The 26,129-nt window shown below is 57.6% G+C and overlaps 1 protein-coding gene across 9 annotated transcripts in view; it reads left to right on the top strand.

Annotated features, from left to right (window-relative positions):
* The window catches only part of ZNF423 (zinc finger protein 423), a 328,940-nt gene extending 303,867 nt beyond the window's left edge, over positions 1 to 25,073 (top strand). For all 9 annotated transcript variants that reach the window (XM_051833900.2, XM_051833899.2, XM_070063168.1 and 6 more), the window contains one exon: positions 24,363 to 25,073. In XM_051833900.2, the coding sequence (XP_051689860.1) occupies positions 24,363 to 24,392 (30 nt within the window). In that variant the 3' untranslated portion in view covers positions 24,393 to 25,073. The remainder of the gene's footprint in view (positions 1 to 24,362) is intronic.
* Positions 25,074 to 26,129: the final 1,056 nt, after the last annotated feature.

The following is a 26,129-nucleotide window of genomic DNA, read 5'->3' as shown; positions in this document are numbered from 1 at the left end:
GGGCACACACGCAAGGTGTAGCTGCTCACCCAGCACCAACCCCTCCTGATGCCCTCGCAGGAGCTGTGCCTGCTACACTCAGCCGTCTCCCACTCATGCAAGTGGGGGCCATGCACCCAGAGGCACCCATCACTTGGTGGGAGCTGTGGTGCTCTCCTCCTGTGGTTGAAGGGGCGCGGTTGCACTGAAGGCCCAGCTCATTATGTCTGTCTCTGGCCTGCATAGCCATTGCCCAGAGGGAACGCAAACAGGACCACAGAGGCGGGGTGGGGGGGTTGCAGAGGGGCCTTTATTGCCCTGGGGTCAGGATCCTGTTCCCAGCACCAGCCCCCCCACCCCAAACCTGGCCCTTGATTAGCGCCCAGGTGTTTTACTGGGAAGCCTGGCTCTTTTCATCCCGTGGGCAACCCCTTGTGGGTCCAGTTATACAGGGCCAGGCTGGAGAGGGGCTCCACTTCCTAAAAGCTGCCCCCGAGGTCTTGACCCCTCCAGGGCCTGGGTGTCTGTGCTGGGGATGTGCATTCGGGGACAGCTGGAGTTAGTGTCCAGGGGACTTGTGCCAGCACCTAACCTGCTGCCACACAGGAGTCCTCTCCCGCAATGCCCTCCCCTCCCCACTCCACCTGCTGGGCCCAGCTAGCAAAGTGGGCCTGGGGCCCATTGGTGGATGCAGCTGTTTATAACCCAGCAGCCAGACTTCTTTAAAACTCATGGACGCCTATAAACGGCAATTCCCTCACACCCCACACCGGCTGGGCCCTGCCTGCGCCATCTCTCGTGTCCAGTGCGCTGAACATGCCTCTGCTGGCTTGGGAACTCCTCCAGCTCCGTGGGCCCCAGGCCTGCCTCTGGAGTGCAGAGGTGCAGACAGCGGCCGGTGCCCGTGGCTCTCGCGGCGGCTGTACCTGCCTCAGCCCCTGGTGCAACCCTGACCCTGGGCCCTGAGTGATTCTGCTGGTTTCCTGGGTCACCCCGTGAACCTTTGAAGTGCCATCAGCCAGGGCCGGCAAGTCAGCTGAAGACAGCCAGAATGCATCCTGGTTGTCTAATGATTTGAATGACAGAGCGTCGAAATGCTGAGCGACTGGCTTCTCTGGTGTGTGTGTGAGGATGGTTTGTCCGGCGCTGGCATTTGCATTGTCCTTACGTGGAGGGTGAGGCTTAGGCTGGCGGGCCTGGGGGACCGGCACAGGCAACCGGGATGTTAGCCTGGCAGATTCAGGCATGGTGTGCAGTGTCTCTGCCCTTGCTGTGCCTGGCCTGGCTGTCGTGCCGTGTGTCCTTTGACATCAGGGAGACATTTGTGGGCACAAGGGACCGTGGGCTGAGCAGTCTTGGGAAGATGCAGGGCTCAGGCCCTAGCTCGCAGCTGTGGGGCGTGGGGGTGGGACTGGACCCCGGCAGGTTCTGGCTGTGTTAGTGGAATGAACAGAGTGGGTCTTGGTGTCTGAGCCCCCCACTACCATGATTCCCAGTTAGAGGCATGAACAGGAGCCGTCGAATTCTGGGTTCAGCTGTCTCCACCCCCAAAGACTGCAATGAACCCTGGGGACTTTGGACAAAGTGGGGCGCCCTCCAGGTGGCGCTGTGGAGTGCAGGAGGGGCTGACGCAGGCCTGGGAGGAAACTTAGGAAAATTCATGGGAAATTAGTTTATATTGGTGGAAAAATCTGAAACTTCTATGTCATCTCCCCTCCCTCCCTCCTTCCCTCCCTCCCTCTGTTCCTTCCTTCCCTCTCTTTCTCTCTGTCTCTCTCTAAGACTGAGAGTCAGAGAGAGAGAGAGATTTTCCATCCACTGGTTCATTCTCCCAATGCCCACAACAGCCAGAGCTGGGCCGTGCAGCAGCTGGGAGCTCAGAACTCAATTAGGTCTCCCTTGCGGCTGACAGAGAGAGACCCACATACTTGAGCCCTCCCTTGCCGCCCTCCAGGGTGCATGTTAGCAGGAAGCTGGGATAGGGAGCGGAGCTGGGCTGGAACCTAGGCCCTCTGATGGCGGATGTCAGTGTCTCACCCACTGTGCCAAGCGCCCACCCTGTCATCAGCTTTGGAAATCCTCAGTTTTCCATAATGCACCTTCTCCACGAACTTTCTGAAGCCCCCTTGGACACATGGGTTTCAACTTTTTTTTGCACCAAAATAAACTCACCCTTCAAGTCCATCTTCCATGAGGTTGTTGAAGTCCCCTTGTGTGGAGGCCTGCTACATGCTAGGCAGAGTCCTTGGGAGTGGGTGGACGGTGGTGGAGATGGCGGGGAAGTATCCGTGGGCCTGCGTTCTGTAGGGGCTGATGGACACTTTCCAGTCACGGTCAATGGCGTGAAGAAAGCGAAGCCAGGAATGGGCTAGCACTCGATCGGGGCGTTGTCAGGGAGATGGTGTGTGAGCTGACATCCAAAGGATGAAAGGGCACGTGTGTGGGAGGGAGCCATGAGTGTGTAGGTCCTGTGGCTGGCGTGTGTTGCCAGGGCAGCTGAGAGCAGAGTGTGTCAGGCACAGCAAAGGGGGGTCCTGGTGTGGTGGGGAGAGGCAGAGGGAACCCAGGTCATGGTGAGGCTTGCAGGACGGTCAAGGACCTGGGTTTCATCCACATTGTGATGCAAAACAAAGTACCAGACCCGTGTTCTCCAACTTACACTGTGATCAAAATCTAACAGGTTTACTTTTTAAAGATTTTTATATTAATCATTTGAAGGGCAGAGTTAGAGAGAGATCTTCCATCCACTGGTTCACCCCCAGAATGGCCACAATGGCCAGGGTTGGGCCACACTGAAGCCAGGAGCTTCTTCCGGATTTCCCACATGGGTGCAGGGGCCCAAGCACTTGGGCCATCTTCTACTGCTTTCCCAGGCCATAGCAGAGAGCTGGATCGGAAGAGCGGCAGCCGGGACTTGAACCGGTGTCCATATGGGATGCCAGCACTGCAGGCAGCAGCTTTACCCGCTGCACCACAGTGCAGGCCCCAGTCGCATGGTTTCTTAGGGTTCCCTCCCCTGGGGTTTGCTGTGATTTCCTGATTTCTGGCTCAAGTTTGAGCAGAGCGAGGCTCGGTTCCTTCCGTCTGTGGCATCTTATCGCAGCCTCAAGGCTGTGCGTGTGGCAGACCTCACCCTGGGCCATGGAGGGAGCCAGGTGTCCAGAGCAGTGGGAGGAGGAGGAAGAGGAAGGGAGTGGGGGCCAGGGTGCCGGGGCCTCAGCTCCCCCTTCCTCCACCTCCCTGTGTGCTGCGGGCCCCAGGGCTGTGCCCCGGGCTCGGTGAAGGGCAAAAAGGAGATGTGACGTGTGACACGGGTGCGAGACAGCCCTGCAAATGTCAGGCTGGTGGCCTCGCCTTACCCGCCTCAGGCCTGAGCAGATGAAGGCCTGGGGCCCTGTCGGCCCCTTGCCAGGGGTGCCTCTGCCCATCCAGCCCAGCTGTCCCTGGATCCCCGTGGGCACCTCCCCGGCTGCCTCCCGTGCTCAGTGTCCCGGAGCAGCGCAGGCTGCTCCCGGCCCCGTGGCAGGCTGCGCTCTGACACGGCTCAGGCTCCACGGGAATCGGCCACATCTATCCCACCCGGTGCGCCAGTCCCTGTTGTCAGCGCTGTGCACAGACAGCCTCCACGCAGTCCCAGGGACAGGCCGAGTGACGTGGCCCGGGGTCACGAGCCAACGGCAGAGCCGCGCACAAAGCCGGATTGTTGGTGCTGCCACCAAGGCAAACAGGAACCCTCCCAAGTTTCATAAAGTGCCATTTATATGAGCTGATAGATTTAAATGAGGCCTGCGGTGCTGAACTATAAAAAGCCCTCGTTGTCAGGGGACCCAGAAACTATTTTAGTAGTTGGGCCAAGCAGGTAGCACAAGTGGCAGTGATAGGGGAGGCAAAAAGACTGCTTCTGGGATCGCCCAGCTGGGGATGCCGCGGGGCCTGTGCACACTCCTGCGGGGTGCGCTGCCACCCCGAACCCTGGTGCTTGCCTGCGGGCAAGAGGTGGGCTGGGCTCCGGCCGGGCTCCGGTAGAGGAAGGGGTAGCCCTAGTCTCACGGAGACAGGGGCTCTACTCCCTGATGCTGCCACCTGTGTCCCCTTGTGACAACCTGGGGCTGGTGTGGTGTTGTCCCTGGGGATTGGACCTTGGGCTAGACAGAGGGTTCTTTAAAGAAGGGGTTTCTGGTGTCGCTGAGCTGTGTGTGTGTGTTGGGGGGATGCCCTGTGCCCCAGAGTCTCCGCTCCCTTGCGGAAAAAGCCAGGGGCTGCAGGAAGTGATTCGGAAGCCGGCCCGCGGCGGCAAAGCGGCCAGCCCGGCGTTGAGCGGGCGCATTTAAAGGATTAGCTCACGCTGTTTGCTTGTGTGTGCCTAATCATGCCGCTTCCAGCTAAATGATTACAATTGATTAAAAGCAGAGCTGGGTGTTCTGACAAGCAACCCAGAGCCCTTCCGATGGGGCAAGCCGAGCCATGCCAGGCTGGAGCCTGGGACCCCGCTAGGGGGAGGGCTCCATGAGCCAGGGGCGTGGTCTGGGCTCTGCTGGGACCTGTCCCGCCCAGCCCCTGAGAAGGTTGGGTTTGACCCTTCCCCGGCCCCATTATCCATGCCACACACATTTACTGTGTGCCCATGCCTGGTGCCAATCACAGGGCCCAGGATGAGCTAGAAACAAGGAGCCGAGGCCCCTGGATTTCATGGCATTGGCAGATGGTCAGTCAGCAAATAAGTGAACTATTTCAGTGGTGAAATGCTGCAGAGATTAGAATGCTGTTGTGATGGAGAGTATAGTGTGTGTGTGTGTGTGTGTGTGTGTTCACACTTGCCCGTGTGTCAGGGCAGAGTTGGGGGAACATTAGGGATGAAGGATTGGATCAGGTGGTTAGGACAGGCTGGCATTTCAGCCGCGTCCTGAACATTAAGCAGCAGCCAGTGGGCTGGAATGGAGAGTGAAGGATCCTCCAGGAAAAGGAAGCACCAGTGCAAAGTCCCTGAGGTGCAGAATTGGGGGAGTCCCAGAATCAAGTGAGACTGGGCTGTGGCCAGCAACACAGATGACAGCTGCCGTCTCGCTTCCTCCTCCTGGCCTGACCTTCCCTTGCCTGCCCAGGTCAGGCTGAGCACCTGTTCACCACAGAGCTGGACCACCCTGCCCTTCTTCTCGAGCCTCACATTGGCTCAAGTCGTCCCTTCTCTGCGAAGGTCTCCCTGATTCTCCCTGCTTAGTATAGCCCCAGTCCTTTTGCAGAGTGTAAGTAACTGCATCTACACCTAACTTCCCACTCATGGGAGTTTTTTGGAAGGTGAAGACTCCCTCTTCTTACCTGCAGTCCGTCCATCCACCCATCCATCCACTCATCTACCCACCCACCAGTCCATCCATCCACTTAGCCATTCATCCACTTATTCGTCCATCCAAGCATCCATCCACTCATCTACCCACCCTCTAATCCATCCATCCACTTATCCATCTATCCATCCATCCATCCATCTGCCCATCCATCCACTTAAACCCACCTATCCATCCACCCACACAGCTATCCATCCTTCCTTCTATCCACCCATCCACCCACCATGCATCCATCCACCTACCCACCCATCCATCTCCACGTCTTACCATATTGTGTTGAGCTCCTGGAAAGTAGGAAGAGAACAGATAACAAGGAAAAGTGAAACGAAAAGAGGGTACAACGTGCAGACTGTGGGAGTCCATTTTTACATTCCTGGTCCTTAGGAGCTGAGTAACGGAGGAGCCAGTTTCCTTGCCTCTTTGCACTGCTCCTGTCAGATCCAGCCAGATAATTATAACTAATAATAATTAAAAATTGGAAGTGCTTTAGGCACATACTTAGCATTGGACTCCGTGGCTGTGCTTTCTGTGAGTGGCAGGTCTCCCTCCGTTCTGCTTCAGTCCTCACCACCCCGACCACTGCGGGAAGAGCAGGGCCCCTGGGCTTGACCCCAGACTGAGAAAGGGCGGGGCCTGGGGACCCGCTGCGGTTCCCGGCAGTGAGACCCCGGTGCCTGCCCTGGAGCCAGCCACCTGGGAGGCAAGGGCTTGGCTGAGTGCTGTCCTCCGCAGGCTGTTCCTCCCCCTCTCTGGGCTCAGTGTCCCTCTCTGTGAAATGGGACCAGGCCCAGCACCTTGGATTGTTGTGAGGATCGAGGGTTCGTGTGAGGGGGCAATTGTGGTGCCTTCCCAGTGTGACCCCTTTGTGTCTCCTGCCTTCCCCAAGAGCGCGGGAAGAACCTAGCCCAGCCTGAGTTCTCTGACATGTGGCAACCTGGCCTGGCAATGCGTGCCCATGCTGTGGGGCCTGCAGCCTGGCTGCAAATCCTAGCACCACCCCGGAGCAGCTCTGTGACTGTCAGCAAGTCACGGAGCTTCTCCAGGCCTCGGAGACCGGGGGTAATGGCGGTCCCTTCCTTGAGCAAGGTGGGGAGTCTGGAAGGGCCCCGGACCAGGTGTGGCTCAGAGGCAAGGCTTGGTGAGCACCAGCCATTGTCATTCTCACCATCATTATTCGTGTGACCATGGACTTGGGGTTCAGTCCTCCTCCTACTCCGTCAATCATGCATGGATGCTCTCAGTCTAGCCCGCGTGTTTACCAGGCACCTATTATGCACCAGATGTGCATGGTGCTGGGAACATGCAGAGGCCTAGACGCAGTACTGTGGAGAGGAGGACAGTAAACAAACATGGACAAATAATTATTATGTGTTTGTGAGAGATATGGTATATTATGCTATCATATGGCATAGCATAAAAATCTCTGTCACGGAATATAGTATAGAATCACCAAAGTATAGTAGAGGATAGCATCACTAGAGTACAGTAGAGTATTATATAGTGTAGTGCAGTATAACTATAGTGTAGCATAGCATAGCATCACTATAGTGTAGTATAGTACAGTATTACTATAGTGTATTGCTATAGCATAGTATAGTGTCACTAGAGTACAGTATAGTATTGTAGAGTATAGTGCAGTAGTGCTATAGTATGGTATAGCATAACATCAGCACTAGAGTATGATATAGTATAAAATTACTATTGTATAGTATAGCATAGAATCACTGTCATGGAACATAGTATAGCATCATCAGAGTATAGCATAGCATAGTATCACTAGTGTGTAGTATAGTATTATGTAGTATAGTACAGTATTACTACCATACAATATAGCATAGCACCACTAGAGTACAGTATAGTATAGAATTACTATTGTATAGTATAGTATAACATAGAATCACCATCATGGAATATAGTACAGCATCACTAGAACATAGTATAATACTGTATACCATGGTACAGTACTACTATAGTATAGCTTCACTAGAGTACAGTATAGTACTGTATACCATAGTACAGCATTACTATACTATAGCATAGCAATCACTAGAGTATAGAATAATATTGTATAGCATAGTACGATATTACTATAGTGTAGCATAGCATCATTAGAGTATGGTGTGGTACTGTATAGCACAATACAGTATTACTATACTCTAGCATCACTAGAGTATAGTGCTGTATACTATGGTACAGTATTACTAGACTATAGTATAGCAATCACTAGAGTACAGTATAGTATACTATCACATAATATCAATTTTCATGTGCAGGTTGAATATCCTTAATCTGAACATCTGAAATCCAAAGTGCTGCACAGTTTGAACTGTTTTGAGCACTAACACGACACCACAAAGGGGAGCATTCTGGTTCATGCCCAGTGTCCGTGTAGGGCATACTTGAAGCACGAATGAAAGTCGTCTTTCATTTCTGGGGGTCCCATCCCCAGATGGCTCGTTAGGCGTAGCAGATATTCCCCCATCTGCAGAAGCGCAGCACACTCGGGTCCCGAGCATCTCCGATGAGGGCTACTCAGCCTGCACTCTGTATCCTGGAATGCGAGTGCTGCACACAACACGGACCTGCTGTCGGGTGCCATGTGGCTGTGTGGCCGGGGACATCTCAGGGCCTGGGCTTGGCCTCTGTTGGCTGGAAGTGACTGGGTTACTGGCCATGGGCAGCCTGTGTCTCTGAGCTGTGGTTTATTCCCTGTCGAGTGGCACAGGCCTTAAGAGTTGCCGTCATTGGCATTGTCATCCTATTCCCACTGCTTTCACAGGGGGCAGCTGGGTCTCTGAGGGGCTGTGTCTGGTGGTCTGGAGAAGACTGAGGGGTGGTGTTGACCGTGCCCCTTGTCCTCACAGGCCCAGGACACGGACTTCTTGCTCCCTGCTCCTTGCAAAGGAGGCAGCGGTGCCTGAGTGTGCTGGGACTTTGCACATGCGATGACCTCATTGACACAGATGGGGAAACTGAGGCGCCACACTCCCACCCACCACGAACCCAGGCAGCCTGACACCAGAGCCTGTGTCCTTAGGCCCTAGGCTGAGCAGTAGGGCCACAGATGAGCACAGATCCCTCCTCCCAGGAGGAGAACCTTCCAGGGGGCGCTGCAGCCACTGTGCACGGTGGCCAGGCGTGTGAAGCCGTCGCTGCTCCAGGCAGCCCGGGGTGACACGGAGTAGGGGATGGGCATCTGGAGGAGGATGTGGAGGCAGAAGCCCGAGCCCGGCTGAGCTCAGATGCCCTCGTGAGCCCTGGGGGTCAGCCCTCCTGAGCGGTGAAGTGTGTCAAGGCCCAGATGGGGACTGGGGGTGGGGGGGTGGCCTCCCCACCGAGGCCCGGCTCTGGGCAGAGATAGCCCTTGGACTCCGCCTCGGGCTGCCCGTCTGCCCACTGGAGCCTGTCATTCATGCCCTGGGGCACAGGGCCAACCAACTTGAGTGGGGCACCACGCCATGGCGACAGATGGGCACGGGGGAGCTGCCAGGGGCTGCCAGGAGCTCGAGCCTGTGGCCGTCGTGTGCGCCGCGAGCCCAGCCCCTCCCCAGCCGGGACCAAATGCCTTCAGTTTCTTAGTAACAATGGCAAGACTGGGAAGAGTGGGCGCTACGTTGGTTCAGCGCCCGTGGGCATTTGCCCTGCGCACAGCCCTCCCCCCAGCACTTAAACAAAGAAGCGGCCTCAGGTACAGGAGAGACCCCAGCCTGGGGCCCGGAGCCGTGGCTCTCAGAGGTGCTTCTTGCTGTTGGCGTGCAGGGTGCCACATGTTTGCAAGTCACTGAGCAGAGGCTTGGCTCCCTGGGAGGGCCGGCGGGAGGGGACAGCCTTAGGGGCCGAGTTGGCAACGTCCCTGTTCCGTCCCACTTCCGATGGGAGGGACAAGCCAGGGAGGTCACTCGCTTGATGCCGAGTCACAAGTGGCAGAGTTGAACCTGCAGCCCTGGTGGCGCGAGGCAAGGAGGAGGTAGGTGCAGGATAATAGCAACAGCAGCCCGGAACTGCTGGGAGCATTTTGAGTGTCCTATTTTATCTTCTGATGCTGTTTTTGTCCCCGTGTCACAGATGGGCAGGCAGTGGCCGAGCTGGGATTTGAACCCAGGCAGCCTGACCTCTCAACCATGGCTCTGATACCATGGGCGGGGCTCTTTGGCATCGTTGATCCTTGCGTGTTTAACCTGACTCTGGATTGAGCAGCCTCTCTCCAGCGGGGTGGGAGCGAGGCAGGCTGCCTCCTGCCACGATGCCAGGGTCTGGCGTGGCGGGGGATTCTCGGCCCCCAGCAGCTGAGAGATGAGACCAGGGTGCTCTCCGTGGCAGCCCGGCTCGCGCTCTTTGGTCGAGCAGGAACAATTACTAATGACATTTAGAGAGAAATTAATGATGAGAAATGCAAGTTGGCATTTCGGGAGCACCAGTCAGCAGCCGCCTGTCAACACTCACAGGAGAGGCGGGGGGGTGGGGCTGGGCATGGAGACGAGAGGGAGGAGATAGCAGAAAATTAATTTTGCTGTGTCAATAACAAACGCGACTCCACTCGCTCCTCTTCTGAAGTTTAGACAAAATCAAACAGAGATTGGCTGGGGCTCGCCCGGGCTGCAGTGAAGTTCACTGGGGTGGCTGGACTGTGGGTGAGGCAGGTGCCCGTGTCAGAGGTGGCTCCTTTATGTGGTACCAGGGACGGTGTGGGTATGTGTGTGTGTGCGTGTTGTGTGTGTGTGTGTGTGCGCGCGTGCGCGGGCAGCAGGGAACATCAAGGTAGTGGTATCCGGACTAGGCCAGAAAGTCTCACACAGAACCTCAACTTCCTCATCAGTCAAGTGGGCAGAGTTGGGAGAAGCAAGGGGAGAAACTGAGGAGCAGGTGGCCCAGTTCCTGGCACACGGCAGGAGGTCGGTCGGTGGCAGCTGTTAGCCATATGTATTGAACATATTTTAAGACAGATAACTTCTCATTACAACAGCTCTTAAACTGGGGTGCCTCATTTGCATTTGTGTGTCGTCATTTAGTTAGTTGGTCTCTTTTTTCTCTTTTTGTTCACTGGGATCCATCAAATACTGGAGCATCTTACGTTCTGTAGGGTCTTAGACTAGACCACACACGGCATTGCTGACAGAGGACCGGAAAGGAGCAGGGTGCTGGAGTCAGTCCTCAGAGGGGTAAGGAGGCACACCAGGCCCTTCCCTCCCTGCAGGTGTGGCTGGGATGACCCCCACCCTCCTGGCACACTGGGAGAAGTCGCCATCGTAATAACACCGGAAGTTTTTACAGAATGGAGGGGGAGACCTCACAGCCCATGGCCCAGGGGCTGTGGAACTTTTAAACCATCATCTATATTTCTTTTTTTGTTAAAGATTTGTTTATTTATTTGAAAGCCAAAGTTACACAGAGACAGGAGAGCAGAGAGAGAGAGAGAGAGAGAGAGAGAGAGGTCTTCTACCTGCTGGTTCACTCCCCAATTGGCCGGAGCTGCGCTGATCTGAAGCCAGATGCCAGAAGCCAGGAGCTTCTTCCAGGTCTCCCACACGAGTGCAGGGGCCCAAGCACCAGGGCTATTTTCTACTGCTTTCCTAGGCCATAGCAGAAAGCTAGATCAGACGTGAGCAGCCAGGACTTGAACCGGCACCCATATCGTATGCCGGCACTACAGACGGCGGCTTTACCCGCTATGCCACAGTGCTGGCCCCCATCTATATTTCAAAACAGGACGATTTCCTACAGCGGCTGCTACACATGAAGTGCTAACGAAGCACCAGGCATTGTTCTTAGCGTTCAGTCCTCACAGTGCCTGCACTGTCGAGACAAGGAAACTGAGGCACAGAGAGAGAACTGATTCCCCCAGGCCACAGAGCCAGCTGGTGCTAGGCCCAGGCCTATGGCACCAGATCTGTCCTCCTAACCCTCTGAGTAGGGACTCAGTGGCTGGATTTCTGGATTTGTTTACAAATCAGACCTGTCTGCTCCTGCACCCGTCCTAGAGCAACAGTCAGCTGCCCACTTTGGCCATGGCCACAACCCCGCCTGGTCTCCTTACCTGGCACATTACCCACCTGCACTCAGGGTTTGTGGTCCCTGTGGAAACACTTCACAGTTTGCAAATTTTAGCTGCCCACTGCATCAACAACCCAGGGCTCCTGGAAGTCGTCTGTACTCCCCCCATTTCACAGGCCTGCAAACTGAGGCTTGGGAACTGGATGTTAAAGTAGGAGACAGGCGGGGAGGACTGGGTCTTGCAGTGGTTGCCGGTGTTTGGGCAGGGATGGCGAGCAGGTCACTGCTCCCCCACTCCATGATCGGTGCCCCCGACCTCTCCAAGATCGGAGCTGGACACAGCTCAGCCAGCCATGTCCCTGATCTGCGGCTCCATCTGTGTCCCCACAGCCTGTGCTTGTGTCAGGACGATACTAAACACCTGCCTCACGTTTTTAGGAGCTATCCAATCTGAAGCTCCTAGCAGGGCCAAGATGTAGGCGTAGGCTTTTCAGGTGAGTCCACAGGGACTTAGAGAAGTGCAGTGACTTGCCTAGGTCACAGCTGAGGCGAGGCTTGAACTCCAGAGCCCCATTGTCTTTTTACCAGCTCACCCCCTGCGGCTTACTTATTTATACTCATACTCCCGTTCCCCACTGTTCACCCGTCCACGCGTGCATCCATCTACCCGCCCACCCACCAGTTCATCAGTCCATGCATCCACTTATTATCTATCTACCTGGCCAGCCACCCACCCATGCATCAGCCAGCCAGCGACCCACCCACTCAACTCCACATCCAGGCACCTGTCCACCATCCAGCCAGCGCTCCACCTGCCCACCCATGCGTCCAGTGTTCATCCACCATCCATCTGTCCATCCATCCCTCAGTACTGAGGCTGCTAGGACCTTCCCAACTCTTACGATGCCTTCCTCAGACACTCTCAGTGCCAGGCTGCATTTTCAACTGTTCCTTTCCCCATTTTACTTAAACTGTCCACACACAGCCCACCCGCTCTGATGAACTGGATGAGATGAGACACACAGGGGCCGTGGATGAGTTCTGCCTGGTGCAGAAGGGAAGGCTAGGGGGTCCACCTGCTCACAGCGGAGCAGGTGTAGGGTCCGGGGTGCTCATGGTCACAGGAGGGCAGTTGTGGCATTTCACGCTGAGCCACCTTGTGCTTCCTCCTTGTCTGTGGGACGGGCTTCAAGGAGTGGTCCGCCCATGGACCCCTGCCTTTCCTGGGGGTGGGGTGGGGTGGGGTGTGAATCAGCCTGTGCCCTTTGCTGTGTGCTGTGCTGGACCCCCCTCCCGCCAGACCAGCAAGGGTGTCCACCTGTGCGTCTCACAGGATCGTTGGCTCTTGCAGTGCAGTTTGGATCATGGCTACACACACAGTCTGTCACAGCCAGCTCACTACGTCTTCAGACCCTCTGGTCCTGCAGCCGGGAGTCTACCAGCAGGGGGCTGGGCCAGGTGGGCTCCGCGAGCCATTTTAGGGGATGCTGGGCCATGTTTTCTGAGCGGACCACCCTCAGAATGTCTGCCAAAGTGGCTCTTCGTCTGCAGGGGTTAATGTCCTAGAAGTCGCACAGATGCAGGGAAGTTTTCCCTTGTATAAAAACTTGGAGGAAAATAGAAGTAATTATGATCGGAGTTTTCACAGGGACCTTATAACAACAGGATTAGTGACCACGTGACCGTGATGTTCCAGTACCTCCCTGATCTCAAGTAGCCATCCCAGCTGGTGGCTGTTGGTCCTGGTGGTTTGTTTGTAAAACCTGGGGAGCCCGTGTGGAGCTGGCTCATCACATTGTGACCCGGGAGTCCCTGTTCAGGTTTCAGGAGGCTCCGTTCATCCTCAGCCTGGTGCTGGGAGCCGCACGCAGGCAGGCAGCAGGGGCAGCCTGGGTATCACTGGGAACCTCTGCTCTATCGTATAAGTTGGAGCCAACACCAGCCGCAGCTTGGCCAAGGGTGTGTCGCGGCTGTAGCTCCCTGCCACCCAGCTGAGAACTCGTGGGCTGTGACTCTTTCTGTGTGGAACCAAAGGTCCAAGGTGTGCCTCTCCTTCGCACCTGCCCTGCTGTCCATGTAGGGCCCTGCCCACATTGTGTTTTTAAAGATTTTTTAATTTATTTATGTGACCAGCACAGTGACAGAGATGGGAGAGATAGAGACATCTCCCTACCACTGGTTCAGTCCCAGAATGGACACAGCAACCCGGAGCTAAGCCAGGCTGAAGCCAGGAGCCAGAAACTCCATCCAGGTCTCCCTCTTGGGTGCAGGGGCCCAAGCACCTGGGCCATCTTCTGCCACTTTCCCAGGTGCATTAGCAGGGAGCTGGGTCAGAAGCAGAGTGGCTGGGACTTGACCCAGTGTTCCGATACGGAATGCTGGCATGGCAAGCAGTGGCTTAACCCACTGTGCTGCAATATTGCCTGCCCCCCACGATGGTGGTAAAGTATACATAGCATAAAACTCAGCCACGGCTCACTAGGCTAATCCTCTGCCTTGCGGCTCCGGCACACCGGGTTCTAGTCCCGGTCGGGGCGCCGGATTCTGTCCCGGTTGCCCCCCTTCCAGGCCAGCTCTCTGCTGTGGCCAGGGAGTGCAGTGGAGGATGACCCAAGTCCTTGGGCCCTGCACCCCATGGGAGACCAGGAGAAGTACCTGGCTCCTGCCATCGGATCAGCGCGGTGCGCCAGCCACAGTGCGCTGGCTGCGGCGGCCATTGGAGGGTAAACCAACGGCAAAGGAAGACCTTTCTCTCTGTCTCTCTCTTTCACTGTCCACTCTGCCTGTCAAAAAATAAATTAAAAATAAAAATAAATTAAAAAAAAAACTCAGCACCATAACCATTTTAAAACGTGTGTGGCTCTGTGGCACTCAGTATAGTCACACTGCTGCTCAACCATCCCCACGCCCACCTCCTCTCAGCTGACCCTCTGTCCCGCTCAATACTGACTTCCTGTTCCCTGCCTCCCCAGCCCCTGGCAGCTGCCAGGCTCACTTCTATCTCTGAGATTCCCCCTACTGCCGAGAGGAACCGCGCGGTGTGTGTCCTTCGTCAGGTGGCTCATTGCACCTGCCATAACCTCCCGAGAGGGTCCCGGCACTTTCAAGGAAAGTCTAACATCACACTCTGGGCTGGGTGGGGACAAGGGGCATTGAAGAGGAGGGGCTGCCCTATTCTGTCCTCCCTCCTCCCTGCCCCTGTTGTGGGCACCTTGCTCTGCTACAGTAGCCTACAGACGGGTATTTCAGCAAGCACAGCTCTGAGCCAATAGCAAGAGCAGAGCAGGGAGCGGGGGGATGAGGCCCCTGCCCGCACAGAGCTGTCAGTGGTGTAGAGAGAAGGGTTAACTGTGGTGGGTAAGGAAGCAAGCCCCAGACCTGGGAGGGCCATCTGGGCCATGGTCAGGGGGCTGGATTGATGCTGGGTGTGGCTGGGGTCCCCTGGGGCTTAAGCAGAGTGGTCCATCCTATCTCCCTGGGGGCAGAGGGCGTCTCCCTGGCAGTTGTTTGTGTTTTTTTTTTTTTTTTTTTTTTTTTTTTTTTTTTTTTTGCTTCCTTTTGCTAAGAAGGGGACCTCAACAGGGCCCCAGGGTCCCTGGGAGGCATGGTCTGTTGGAGGGGTCCCAGCAGTGGGGAGAGCCTGGGACAGGCCAGATGCACAGCATGGGGACCCCCAGAGCCCGAGCAAGAACCCCCAAGCCCTGACCCACTTTGTAGCACACTGTCATGTAAGGAGTGTGTGACTGGAGGGTGCCCGTGTACAAGTGTGTGTGTGTGCATGTGTGCATGGGACAGAAGAGGAGCCTGCCTCTGCTCCCTGCTTCCACTGCTGGCCCCCATCAAGCCTGGCTCCCTCCTTCTCCCCCGCAGTCACCACAGGGCATGGATTGGCCAGGGGCGCTCTGAAGTCCTTGGAAAAGCGGAGTGTCCGAGGGGAACTGTGACCCAGGCTCTCGAACGGGGTGATGTGGCAGAGTGGTACTGGTCCCCACAGTGGTGACGGCACAGCCTCTGAGACCACCACTGGGAGCTCCTGGGTCAGACTTGCTGGCCCCTTGCACGCCCCCAGGGACACTCAGGCCAGCTGGGGGGGGGGGGCTACCCAGGAGGCAGCGGTGCCCAGGGCAAGTGGGTAATTCTGGCCTCAGCAGAATTCTGCTCTCCCTCTCTGCTCCACAACTTCATCGTGCCATGGCCCACAGCCCCTTCCCTCATGGGAGGCCCCTAAATCACAATGGGCTGACTGCTTGCCAGTGGCACCCTTGCCCGGGACGGCTGGCCCTGCTCGGAGCTGAGAGCACTGCCCCTTTTCGGCAAAGTTTGAATTTGTGGGGCTGGTACGGTCCCCTCTGTGCCTTCCTGCTCTGCACCTTAGCCGAGCGGCATGTGTTCCCAGAGCAAACCCAGCAGCACCACGGGCCTCGCAGATTCATCCCTTCCTGCATTTACTTTCTTTCTACTTTTTTTTTTTAAATATTTATTTATTTATTTGAGAGGCAGAGGCAGAGAGAGAAGGTTTTCCATTCTCTGGTTCAGTCCCCAAAAGGCTGCAATGGCTGGAGCCTCACCCATCCAAAGCCAGGAGCCAGGAGCTTCTTCCTGGTCTCCCACCCGGGTGCAGGGGCCCAAGGACTTGGGCCATCCTCTACTGCCTTTCCAGGCCATAGCAGAGAGCTGGATCAGAAGTGGAGCAGCTGGGACTTGAACCGGCACCCATATGGGATGCCAGCACAGCAGGCGGTGGCTTTACCTGCTATGCCACAGCGCCGGCCCCTCTTCCTGCATTTTCATGACCACCCCCACATACATACTCAGGGAGAGTTTGGTACCCCATCCCCATACACCACATTTGTCTGCACACAGGGTTCTGTGTGAGGCTGTTTGAAGTGGGAACTGAGAGCTTTGTGTGGTCTCGGGAGCCATCTCACCCTAGGCTCTGCTCAGGGCTTTGCTTGGGTTCCTAGCCCCGCTGCACCAGGCTGGACCCGGATCTCATCAGGGGTGTGGCTAATGCTGACCACGCGCTGAGTCATATTTGACATGAACTGTCCCCCAGGGCCCTGGGTCTGTGCAGGTGCCTGGCTGGCGTGGTTAGAGTTTTGCAAGGCAGGGCAGTATCCCTGCCCAGGAGGGGCTGACGTCCACAGCTGTGACCACATGGGCATCTGGCACACCACGGCTAGCACCCTGCACTGCAGCCCTGACTCAGCTTGGGGTCCTGTCCACTGGAGACCTGGCCACCAGGCACCCTGCCTGTCCCCAGGAAGACCGGCAGTGGTGGCCAGATTCCCTCTGCGACAGGCAAGACTCTGGTCCTGGGAGGGGCAGAGCCACAGGCAGCCCTGGAAATGCCCACTGCTCCTGCGCTTGTGACCCCAGCTGTAGGACTCGCCCTCCCCCTCCGTGACTGCGCACCAGCAGCGCCCAGGGGCCGTTGCGCAGAGAGGGTGCCGGCCCCTGAGCCAGCAGCCCCTTGGGGTGGGATTTATTAACTCCCTTGTGTTCTTGGGTGACTGAATGGGAGCCCGTTTGCAGGTGGGGTGCCTAATGGAAGGCCCTGGCTCACTCCTAACAGTCTGTCCTCTGCTGAACTTCAGGGGACCTGCCCCCTTGCCAGCTTATTGCATCTTTTTTTCCCCCACAACATTTTCTTCCACGTTTTCACGCACAGGGAGATGTTTCTGCTCGTAGAACTTGACCAGGCCGCCTACTTTAGTCTGTGGTGTTCTGGGCATGGCAGGGAGCAGGCCAGAGGCAGTCAGAGAAGGCGCAGGGTGCCCAGCATGTGGGAGACCCCTCCCACGAAAGGAGTCTGGTCAGGGGCTGCGTGGATGTGGCACCTCCTCACGTGCCTGGCCCTGGTCACTTCTGGGTCCCTGAGTCTGCCTGTGGCCCTGAGTCCACCAGACAGCAGTGGGCCCCAGCCCCATGCAGCCAGCCCCTTGCTCCCGGGGCCAGGAGCTGCGGGTAGATTGAAGCCGTCCCAGGAGAGTCGGCTCCTGTGTCTGTCGGAGCGTGGCGACGCTCACTTCCTGCTGCTTTGGAGTGGCAGAGGACAGGCTGTTGTGGTGTCTGGGAGCCCCACGCGTGTCCCTGTGCACGCGGGAGCTGCTGTGCCCCTGGTGCCTTGCTGGACATTTCAGGGCCGTGTCCCAGGCCAGAGGGGCCATCAGCTTCACTCTGATACCAGGAACCAGTGGGGTCACCGCCAGGTGGGCTAACCCTCCTCTGCTGTCTGTGTGAACAGGACAGTGGCTGCCTTGCTGGCTTTGGTGGGGGGCGGTGCACGGGGGCTCACTGGGTGCGGCCATGCCCAGGCCCTGGCCCGGGGTGCGGCCACGGCTGCGTCACCAGGCCGGCGTTTAGGGGAACCTTGGCCATCACTCACTCCTCATTTTAATGACGTGCATTAGCTAAACTGCGCTCTGAGTATTCATTCGGCGCCGGTGACGGCGGGCTCTGGAGTGCGCTTCCCGTTTGTCAGAAGTGCAAACTAGCGAACATACGAGCCTTTAAGACAGGCCATCTGTTCGTCTTAGACCCTTGGACGGTTGTCAAATGCTTCTAAAAATAAGTGTTCACAAGCAGCGAGGGGCTGCCCAGGTGAGACATAGCAGAAAGGGGGGAGCAGGGCTGCCTGCGCCGGCCCCCTCCCCAAAGTGCGTGTGTTGGGGAGGGGTCTTTGGGAGGGCACAGAGGGCGGGCTCCGAGGGAGATGCAAGGCGGGAGGCTCTGCTGATTCACCTCTTTGGCTGGAGGCACGAGCTTCTCCGGGTGTCTTGCCTCTCGTGTAACTCCGCAGCTCAAATACCTTCGATGGCTCCCCATGGCCCAGATTTAAGGGCAAGCTGCCTCGTCTGGCATCCAGGAGCCTCATCAATAAAGCCCCTGCCTTCCTTCCCAGGCTGGTCTCCATGGCACACGCCCTGTGCTGCTGCCAAGCTGAATTATTCATTGTTCCCCCAACATATGCTGCACTTTTCACATCTCACAGGCAGAGCCTTGCCACGGCAAAGAGGGGGCTCTGCAGACGGGCTGTGTGTGTGCAGATCCTGCCCTGCCATTGCCTACTGCGGCACCTGGACCTCTCTGTGCCTCAGTTTTCCCATCTGTACAATAGGGAGAAAAATGGTGTTGCACTCACAGGGTTGTCATGAGGCTTCTCTGAGTGTGTGCAAGTGAAGTGCTAAGAACGGTGCCTGCCGCACGGAGAGCACGCGGTGACTTCCACACTGTTGTCTGTGCGGCTTGTTCTTCCTGGAGAGCCTTCCTGCACACGCGCACACACACGCATGCACAGCACACATGCTAACGTGTGAAAGGCAGTGTTGCAAAGGGAGAGGCAGAGACAGTCAGGTCTTCCATCTGCTGGTTCACTCCCCAGATGGCCACAAAGAGCTAGGCTAATCTAAAGCCAGGAGCCAGGAGCTTCTTCCAGGTCTCCCATGTGGGTGCAGGGGCCCCAAGCACTTGGACCATCTTCTGTTTTTCCAGGCACATCAGCAGGGAGCTGGATCGGAAGTGGAGGAGGCAGGACTAGAAATGGCGCCCATATGGGATGCTGGCGCCACATCTCGCAACACCACAGCACCGGCCCATCCTTGCTTTTTTTTTTGGGGTTTTTTTTTTTTTTTAAATTTTTGACAGGCAGAGTGGACAGTGAGAGAGAGAGAGACAGAGAGAAAGGTCTTCCTTTTTGCCATTGGTTCACCCTCCAAGGGCCGCCACTGCCGGCGCGCTATGGCCAGCGTGCTGCGGCTGGCACATCGCGCTGATCCGAAGCCAGGAGCCAGGTGCTTCTGGTCTCCCATGCGGGTGCAGGGCCCAAGCACTTGGGCCATCCTCCACTGCACTCCCGGGCCATAGCAGAGATGGGCTGGAAGAGGGGCAACCGGGACAGAATCCGGCGCCCCGACCGGGACTAGAACCCTGTGTGCCGGCGCCGCAAGGTGGAGGATTAGTCTAGTGAGCCGGCGGCACCGGCCCCGTCCTTGTTTTTTAAATGGACAAGTCTCAGAGCCCTTCTGTGTCCCCACTCAGCTCGACCATGGCTCCAGCTCCTGTCCTTCCCCTGGAAACGGAATCTATCCATGGTTAGGGCAGCTTCTTGGACTTGGTCCTCATTCCTTCTAAGCCAGCCTTGCAAAAGCCATCGTGGCTGGGCTCTGGGGAGTGGCCTCGTGGTGGAAAGAAAGGACAGATGTGTGGGTGCAGGTGAAGGCCAGGTGGATCCTGCTGCTAGGGCGGTTGGGGGACGGAGGGGGCTTGGGGTTCCTGTGACCTTGGCTGGCATAAGGACTGAAGGGCTGGAGCCTTTGTTTTCCCTTTAGGGTCTTTTGGGTCTGTGGGCCTGGCCATTGCCATAAACGGTGGGCTCCGCTAGGGACAGAACTGCAGCTTCTCCACTTCTCTACGCACAGGGCCTGGCCGATGGGGAATCAGTGAATGTGGAAGGAAAGAAGGAGTGAGTGGACTAATGGATGAGTGTATACCTTGCCCGTCCCCGGTGAGTCTCCCTGAGACTCCCCTCCTCACCAGATACCCAAGCCTGGCCCCCACTGCGTGGGGGGAAGCAGTGGTTAGTGGATCAGGCGGCTTCTGGGTTGGGGCAGGGAGCCTGGGGCCTTCAGCAGCTACCTGCTGCTCCAGAGTCAGGACCACCCTCATCGGGCCATCTCAGCAGCACTCCTGGGACCACGCCAGCCCTGGACACAGAGGGAGGAAGGGCCCTCCTGGCCTGGCCACTCATACTCTGTGAGGCCCTGACGTGGGCCCCAACCTACATGGCTAGGGAGTGGCACAGTTGGGATTCCAGGGCAGTGGCAGCACCAAGGGGCCACTTACTGAGGTCCACACGCACTCTCTACCGACAGCAAGACACAGCAGGGGCAGCTCCTGGAGCCACCTGCTGTGCAGGGAAATCCTCTCCAGCCTGTGTGCCCGGGCAGGTGCAGAGCCGTCTCCTGTTGCATCCGGCCAGCAGCCATCCAGCATGGTTAAGCACCTCCAGTCTCCCCAGCTTGGCACGTGGTATGGCGGGTGTCAAAGGGAGACCAAGCAGAGTCCCAGACCAAGGCACAGACTGGAGCTGAGACCTCGAGGAGCAGCCTGGCTGCTGACCAGGGGGAGGCATGCAGTGTTGGTGTTGGTGACTGGTTTGGAGCAGGGTAGGGATGTGGGCTGAGCGGGGGCTGCTGAGACCAGAGTTGGGCCCCAAACTGGCCTCCAAGTGGCTCATGTGTCGGTGTTTGGGGAAGGACGCGGCAGCCCCCGCGCGCCTCGCACCTGGCCGCTCCCTCTGTGCCTAGCACGTTTGTCTGGATCGCATTCAAGATCAGGTTATTTTGCCGCTGAATTCCCAGCCACGAGCACAGAGCTTCGAGGAGGTTCCATTGAGTGAATCAGTGAATCAGTGAATGACCATGTAAATGAGCGCTGGGTTTCCTTCCCTCCTGAGACGGAGGGCAGGACGGGGAGCCAGCTCTGCTGCGCCGGCTCCCCCAGGCAGGGCTCCTTTCCTGGGTCTCCCTGCAAAGGGCAGCATGCACACCCCCGTGCCCCTCCCTGCATCACGTCTCTGGGGCCGAGGGCCTCGTGTGCCAGGCAGGGCTCCTGAGACGCACGGTGCCAGAAGCGCACACGAGCTGTGCCGAGGGGTGGATCGGGGCCACGCGCCCTCGCCACCCGCCCCCTCTCGTTCTCCCGGTTTATTTTTCTCACCTGCGTCTCTGCCCCACACCTGTGTCTCCCTGGCAGACAGAGGCCGGCACGGATGCCAGGCCTGCCCCCCAGGCCCGGCTCAGCCCTTCCCCTGCCCGGGCCTTTCTGGTGCTGGGTTGCCGGCGTCTTTCAGAAACGATTCTCTTGCTCCTCGGAACATGCTAAATATAGCAGCGGCGTAAACAGAGAAACAGACATTAAGCAGAATGCCCTTGTGAGAAGCAAGCCGGGCTCACGGAACTCTTGGAGAAGGCTTGATGAAGCGCCCGAGCTCCAGCCACGAGGAAGCAGCTGTGGGCCGGGTTCCAGTGCCGAGCTGTGCCTGTGATACGGCCTCAGGCCAGAGCCTGAGCTCAGGAGTCCTGCTGATGAGGCTCCCTGCCATCCCCCTCTGCCCTTCGAGAGACCACCCAGAGCCCAGCAAGGAGCCGGTCTCCTTGGCTGACCACGCGGACCTGTGTACCTGCTGTGACCTTGACCCTTCTCCCCAGCTGAGCTGAGGTCTGCACCACTAATCCCCAAAATCTGTGAATGAGTGATGTGTGGCTCACTCCCCCTGCCCACATCAGTGGGCCCAGGGGACTCTTCTCCCGCCCCTCTCTGTGCCCAGCCCAGAGCACAGCACCCAGCAGGTGCTCAATAACGTGGTGCAGAATGAATTCGGGTGCCCGAGCCCCTTTTCCATCCGCTGACATCCTGGGCCTTTGTTCCCATAGCAGAACTTCAGGGGAGAACGTGTTGACCCTCTGTGAGGAAGCTCTTCCCTGAGTCTGACCCAGGAAGCACCTGCTACTGCTGCTTACAGGAGGGTCCGCTGCTGTTTCCACCTGAGAAGTGGCCTTGCCTGACCAGTGCTAGGTGCAGGTTTTTGCTTTGGAGGTTTGGACCCCAGCAACTCCCATGTGGCCCTGTGTCACCGTGGGCCTCCCTGTCTGTGCTGTTCTGGCAGGAGGCAGCTTCCTCTTCTCCAGAGCCCCAGACTCCCCTCCCCCGCACCCCGTTGGGGTGGGTGGGCCTTGTGGAGTTTGTGGACTTCTCATCCCACCACCGGTTTTCTGCCGCTGTGGAGCTGAGTCCCCGGCCCGTGGCCCATGCTCCCGGCAGCCTTCCTGGGGAGCCCTGGGCAAGGACCCCTCAGCTCAGCTGCCTTGGCACCAGTGCCCCTGCCCGGCACGGTCCCACCTTCCCCCAGGCCCACTTCCTGCCTCACGCTTCATCCATATGTCCTCTTGATTCTTTCAGAGATAGGCCCTGGTGCCGCCTTTGTGCCTACCTCCCTCCTCTCCCAGCTTGCCCAAATGAAGAAGGACCCGAGCAAAGCCAGACGGCGGGGGCCTGTGGCTGCTGCTGGGCACTGGAGTCGCAAGGATCCGCTCAGGACAGTGCTCGCACAGCAGGGCCATTGATGTATGTGGGAGGTGGCCCGAGGTGGCCTCTGGGGACTGCAGGATGGGGAATAATGTGTCCAGAAGATTCCAAGAGGGGCTTAGTTGGGGGTGGGGGCTGGGTCAGAGAGGTTTGGAGCTGGAAAGCTGGTCTGTGCAGAGGCTGGGGTCGGCTACCTGCAGGACAGCCTGGGTGTCCTGCACCAGAACAGGGACAGGTGCCTCGGCTGGAGGGTGGGGTTTCCATGGAAACCACTGGTGTCCCATCTATGGCCTCAGACACCCTGCTCTGTGCCTCTGGGCCAGTGACGCCCCCACCAAGGTGCCAGGCAGAGTCAACACTTGTGTCTGGTGGTGAGGACCGAAGGTCCATGGGCTGGAGTGTGCATCCGGATGCAGGGCACTAGATCCCAGTTGCCGAGGGCAGCTGCCCATGCCCCCCTAGCTGGGTGACCTTGGGCCACTTAGCCCCCTAGCCTCAATTTTCTAATCTTATGCTATCCCACCTGCTTAGGCTGTAGTGAGATGCATGGCGACCAGCCTGCCCGGGCACACAGCATGCATGCTGGCCACACACCAGCCATGTGCCTGCTCCCAGCCCATGGCAGGAGGGCTGCAGGTGTCGGTGGACATTTGCTGTGTGAGGATCTCGCTTGCTGGAGGGGTGGATGATAGCAGTACGGAGGCCACGGCAGTGCCCACCGTGGGAAGGCGCCGCCGTGAGAGCCCTGTGCCAAGCAGTGGGTGTGGCCCCACGTCGGCCCTGGGCCCCGGGCTTCTGGGTGAAGCAGCGGGCATCCTCCCGGACCTGGAGCCCGGGAGATAGACCAAGCGCCTCTTGTGACCCCTGGCGGTCAGTAGCAGAGCTGCAAGCCGCTGCCTCCAGTCTGCGAGGAGTCGCTGGGCTCCCGCCGGCTGGGGCGCCCGGCCCGGGAGGCAGGAGCGGCCCTAGGCAGCTGCCCCCCGGGGTTTTCCTGGGCCCGTGCCGCCCCTCACAGAGCTGCTCCGTCCCGGTGGAGTTTGCTTCCTTTCTGCAGGGGTCACGAGGTGGCACACCACCTGAGGCTTTGATGAAATTGGTCTGAATTTGGAACACGCACCACTGAAAAGAAACAAAAAAGACTGCGGGCTGTCGGAGGCCAAGTCCCGCCCCCAGCCCCAGGCTGCTGGCTCCCGTGCAAACAGATCCTCACGGCAGGACGGCTCCGGCCGGCAGGAGGGAGCAAACGCCGCGGGCCGTGGCGAGGGGTTAGCGTTTGGCCACAGGGGTCCCAACCGGGTCCTGGATTCCCTGGCGGATTCGGCCACACTAAACAGCATCCCCGTCTTCTGGCCCGAGCGGCGTCACGTGACTGCACGGGCGGGCTCCCCTCCTCCCAGCGCTGCCCCTGCCGGGCGACCCGTCCCCTGCCTCGGCCGCAGGCACCGCGGCCGCCCACTGCCTCCGCACGTCTGTGCCCACTCGGGTGTTTCTTGGCCGGAGAGCCGCACATCTGCTGTCTCCCTCTGCTCGGCGGAGGCTCGAGGAGGGGGCGATCAGAGGCAGAGCTGCCTCCTCCTTGTCGTTGGTGCATGGGGGCGGGGGTTGGGGGTGGGATGGAGAGGTGATCCGGGCTGTGGTTCACCCTGGCCGCCTCCCCTCCCCATAGTCGGTCCCTGGACCGAGATCTGAATGGTCTTAAAAAAAAAAAAGGCAAAGGAAAAAGAAGCAAAACAATTTATAGAGAGCCCAGGTTAGCAGCCACAGGAACCGATCCCCAAGCCCCGAGTCCACGTGGCGTCTTCCCCGCCGCGTCCCCGGGGCACTTCTTCCCCCTCTGCATCCTGCGCTGTCACCATCCAGGCGCTTTACTCAGCTCTGGGCGTCCGCGCGCCGAGTGGGAGGGGACGGGCGAGCCCGCCATTCTTCTGCCCTCATGCGTGTCTCCTTTCTTCGCCTTTGCAGAACCACACGATGAGCCAGCACGCACAGTGAGGGACTGCTCCATGGGACACCTCTCCGCAGAAGGCTTGCCGGAGCGCCGTGGGGAGGGCCATTTGAACATTACATCCAATCAAAGTGTCATTTGCAACCCAGATGTAAAACTCTAATGATTTGGCCATGAGGCGCTGCTATTATAAGCAGCTGGAAATGAATATTAATGGCAGAGATTAAAAGTATTCCATGCTCAGTATTTTTTATTGTCCTGCTACAGCTAGTGTGCTTTTCGAGTTTTCGCCGCTGACGACGTTTCTAGACTTAGAGGAACCCGCTTTTTGAGGCTAGTGTCCTTTGTTCCTTCATGTATTATATTGATAGTTTTTAAAAAAAGGGATTAGTGTGATTTTTTTTCCCCTTTGCTTTTTTTTTTAATTTTTCTTTCTTGTTTTTCAACCCCTCCCCCCCAACTCCCCTTCGGTTAACTACTTTTTAATTGCAATTCTAGGTAATTGTGCATTGTGATGTGGTTGCTTGGCTATTGTCTGAATATTTCCTTTTAATTTTTTAATTAAAGACTAATGCTTTGATTGGATTTGCCAGTTCACCGGACAGTGATTAAAACTATGTAATGAATAGAATCGGTTTCAGTGCAACTGGATGGTCTGCTTTTAAATGTGACTTAATCTGACTGCAGTAACTAGTACCGTTCAATAAAGGGAATCCGTGCGATTAGCATCCGGCTGCCTGCTTCTCTCCTCCCCTGCCCCGGGCGCCAGGGAGGGGGCGGGCCGGGAGGGGGGGCTGTCATCTCCTTTGAGTTGTGACCCGGGCAGGTTCCCATGGGCTTGTCCAGACCCGCGGGCACCTGCATACCACAGATACTGCTCCTTTGGGAGGGGGAACAATGTCCCCTCCTGACACACATGGACCAGAAGTGAGGCTAGGAGCACCCCACCCCCCATCTTCTGTCCTGGGTGGGGAAACGGGGCCCAAGGGTCTGGGGTGGCAACTCATGTTCAGCCCTGATGCTGCCTCACTGTTCCCCCTCTCCCGGCCAGGTGCAGGTGGACAAGTAGTTAACCCTTCCCTTGCCACATGGGATTTGAGTTGTAATTATGGCTGGGGCATGGGGAAGTGGCAGGAGTGAGGGGCAGCTTCCCAGGCCCCTGAGGTCCCGGTGGGAGCGGCAGCTTCTCAGCTGAGACCGGCGGCCTGGAGTGAGGCCAGCAGGTGCCCAGGGCGCACACCTTCAGGAGGCACCCGCTGCCGGGGCCCGCCTGCACCTGCAAGCCTGTGGTGAGTGTCTCCTTGCCTCTAGCACCCTGACACCTCTGACCCTGGCAGCAGCCTTCATCTCCCCGGCCTCCTTCGTAGTGCCTTGCACACCTCCCTCGTGCTGGTGCTCGGCTGACACACCAATCAGAGACCAGAGCCTACGCGGGGAAGCCCTTCCTTGTTAACTTTTCACAAGGGGCAAGGAAATCAGTTATTACCCTCTGCAGAGCGGAAATGAAACAGGCAGACAGATTGCACCTAATTATAATGTAATACTAAGTCACGGGCGTGGAATTTGGAGCAATTATACCCATCATCTTCTAGAAGTCTCTCCTACCAAGGGGCTTCTGGTGGCCTCTAGGAGTTCCCTTTCGGCCACCTCAATGCCTGGTCACACAGGTGGGGTGTTCCTTGATGAAAAGGCCTTTTGCACTCGTACAACCCCGAGCAGACCCTGCTAGCGTTGGCTGGGTGGGAGAGCTTCCTCCGACATCTAGGGTTCTCATCTCCTATAAG

The sequence above is a fragment of the Oryctolagus cuniculus genome, chromosome 18 (genome assembly GCF_964237555.1).
Source record: "Oryctolagus cuniculus chromosome 18, mOryCun1.1, whole genome shotgun sequence".
Lineage (NCBI taxonomy): Eukaryota > Metazoa > Chordata > Mammalia > Lagomorpha > Leporidae > Oryctolagus > Oryctolagus cuniculus.
Note: the sequence above shows the minus strand (reverse complement) of the source record. Positions and strands in the feature narration are given on the sequence as shown.